Source organism: Rhinolophus ferrumequinum, chromosome 11 (assembly GCF_004115265.2).
Source record: "Rhinolophus ferrumequinum isolate MPI-CBG mRhiFer1 chromosome 11, mRhiFer1_v1.p, whole genome shotgun sequence".
Classification (NCBI taxonomy): domain Eukaryota; kingdom Metazoa; phylum Chordata; class Mammalia; order Chiroptera; family Rhinolophidae; genus Rhinolophus; species Rhinolophus ferrumequinum.
The window spans coordinates 7,389,328-7,392,354 of NC_046294.1; the positions used below are offsets into that span (position 1 = coordinate 7,389,328).

Sequence of the window (3,027 nt, forward strand, 5' to 3'; positions counted from 1 at the left end):
CTGAACCTGCGTCTGTTCAGAAATCACCCATGTCACCACAGCAAAGAATGAAAAGGAGAGCTAGGCTGAGGTGTCCTCCAGGGCTGGCGCCAGCAGGTTGGAATGTTCCTTTCAGACACGGGCTGTCAGGATTCCAGCTCAGTGTGGAGCGCTTCACACGCATCACCCCAGCTAAGGAGGCCCCACTCCCACCCCCCAGGGACAATCACTGAGGAAGGGCCCTAAGCATGGAGGAGCAGCCAATTCCCCAGGCCAAGGAGAGGGGACAGGGAAGGATGCAAGGAGGACGAGGAAGCCTGTCGGTCCATAAGCATTTATAGTTATACTGCTAAAAGGGGCCCTGGAGGTGACATAAAAGAGCAAGACACTGTAAAGTGTCCCACCCTTCAACTAGGAAGGGCAACAACACCTGAGAAATGGTGGAGCCCACCAACTGAGGACAGGGAAGGCTGGCCCCATAGAGAAGGGCTTCCAGCAGCAGAGCTGGGCCCCAGCAGGAGACACAGACACACTTGCACAGCCTTGAGCTTGGCACAACCAAGAGTGCTGGAGGGGATGAGCAAGAAAGTCTGCCCAGTCATAACACGTGTAGTTTTCCCAAGAAGCCAGAAAACATTTTAACACACAAAAGCACACAAAGGAGTCACCACTCCCAGGCAGCGAGGAGAATGGCTGAGCACCGAGGACCTACCACAGGGCAATCAGCCAGCAGGGACACCCACCTCTTCTCCACACCCCCACCCAACACCATCTTTAGCTCAAATACGGAGGCAGGAGCCCAGGTCAAAGCCACGAGGCGTTTCTGAAGCAATGTTTAAATAGACTTTATTGTTACCAAGGGGCCCTACCGAACAGGGCTTTATAAATGATTTATGTGGTCCCAGGCTGTCACAATGGAGAAATCAAGAGGTCATGAATGCAGAAGAGCTCTCTGTAACTGAAGGCCATGGTCCGGGGGAGGCTGGCCAGGAATGCAGCAGACATGATCAGGATAGGCGGGGGTTGGTCAGGTCCCAGGGTGAGGGAGAGGACAGCCCCCTTCACTCCCGCTTCTTGTAGCTCTCCAGATGAGACAGGACCCAGCCCGACGGCACAAGGATACACAGGAAGCAGGAGGTGAGCCCAATGGCGATATCCTACACAGAGCACAAGAAAGAACGCCCCCGAATCAGGAATCCCCCAGGCTTTCTGGAGTCCCAGCACCCTTCTCAGGCAGCCGAAAGCCCCCCCTTAAGGAGTCAAGATTCAGCCTCCAGAAGAGGGCTGTAGCAGACCCAAGGCCTACACTAGGCCTTGAGGTAAAGGGTCAGATATGGAGGCGGGACCAGCCTGGGTGAGGATCTATGAAAAAAGCCAGCATCAGCTGATAAAGTGAAGTGACAGGAACAAGGATTTAAACCTGTTTAAAGCTGGTCTGTTGGGACCCAGGAACCTTGCAAGCAGACGGATAACGCTAAAAAAGGCCTTCCCTTTCTTGTCTTAAAAACCCCCTCCCTTCCCATTTCCTTTTCAGAACTGTTACTCAACCTCTGGAGCTAGGGATAAATGACTTTTTATATCCATTTCCATATTCCCTATAGCAGTTAAGATCAGCAAAACTTGGAGTCACACCTGAATTCAAATTCCTTCTTTGCCACTGAAGGTGTAACTTTTGACAAATCAATACACTGCGCCTAAATTTCAGTGTCCTCAGCCACGAGGTAGAAATGATGGCCCTTTCTTCGCAAGGTCCCTGGGAGGACTGAACGAGACCAGCACAGCACTCAGCATAGTGCTTTGCACACAGCAGGCATTCAGCAGACGCCAGCTGCAAACATTATCGCTATTATTTCCACAATCGCAGCCATCTCCCGGCTCTGCTCTAACTCCCGGTCCGCTAACCTGGATTCTGAAGACTTGCATCCAAGGCCGCGTTCTGCCACTGAGGCAACGTACGGGAAGTGCCAAAGGGGTGAAAGTTATCAGTAAGGGTTAAACCCGCCCACATTTCGGGGAACTACAAAGACCTGTTGGGGTCCTCTTGCCTCCCCTCCCCTAACAATTAATAGAGGTGGCCAACAGTCGTCAGGTGCTCCCAATGAACCGATGAGTAAACGGGGTCAGAGAGAGGTTAAAAAGCTTGCTCGAGGCTGCACAGCAAATAAGCGCCAGGACTGGGGCTGACGGTATTACCCGAGATCCTGGGGCTGACTGAACGACTGTAGCCCGAGCACTGTCCCCCCGTTAGCGCCCTCCAACACGCCCAAACCAGCACTTGCACGCCCCGCTACGCCGCGGGTGGCGAGGTGCAGAGCACTCTCGAGGCCTCCGACGTCCAGCGCGCCAGACCCGGCCGGCCCCGAACCTGCCGCGGACCCCACGGGCCGGCCCGCTCCTCACCAAGGTGCCGAGCTGCTCCCGCGGCGGCTTGGAATGGAGCTGGGAACGCGGCACCATGAGCCGCCGGGCCGGGCCAGTCAGGCCCCTCAGCAGCATCGGCGTCAGCACAGACATGACCGCACTGCGTGAACTGCAGACAACCGCCAGCAGGAGCCCAAGGTCGGGAAGTCAAAATGGCGGCCCCGGCCGGAAGTTCCGGAGCTAGGGAGGCCGGGAAAGGGCTGCCCGGCAACCTCCCGGAGATGACGCAGGAACACACCTCCCTCCCACCCTTGTCAGTTTTTGGCGCGCTTCTCGAAACAGCCAATCGACGCCATCCTACTGCCGATAGGCGGGGCATGGAAGGGCGTCCCTTTCAGTTATGCCCCTCCTCCAAAGAGGCCTCTCTTCGTGAGTGACATCTGTGGCCACCCTATCACATAAGTCAGACACCTGGGCGGCACTCTTGATTCCTCCCTCCATTCATACAGTACTCAAAGCTCTCCTCACAAATCCCCCCTCTTCGCCAACCCTCCGTTATTTCTGAAGGAAACGCCTGACACTGACCTCGTAATTGAACTCTCTCATTTACTATTACCCTCTTTAATTCCAGTCTCCACACAGTGACAGCCAACCTTCCTCCCTTCCTCCCTCCATTCCTTTTTTTTA

The 3,027-nt window shown here is 55.1% G+C and overlaps 1 protein-coding gene across 1 annotated transcript; it reads right to left on the reverse strand.

The window, feature by feature from the left end:
* Positions 1 to 799: 799 nt before the first annotated feature.
* Positions 800 to 2,569, reverse strand: LOC117030626 (cytochrome c oxidase subunit 8A, mitochondrial). Its single transcript, XM_033120782.1, has 2 exons — positions 2,380 to 2,569; positions 800 to 1,136 (listed from the first exon to the last, which is right to left on the reverse strand). The coding sequence occupies exons 1-2, from the start codon at positions 2,491 to 2,493 to the stop codon at positions 1,041 to 1,043; spliced, it is 210 nt and encodes a 69-aa protein (XP_032976673.1). The 5' UTR covers positions 2,494 to 2,569; the 3' UTR covers positions 800 to 1,040.
* Between the last annotated feature and the right edge of the window lie 458 nt (positions 2,570 to 3,027).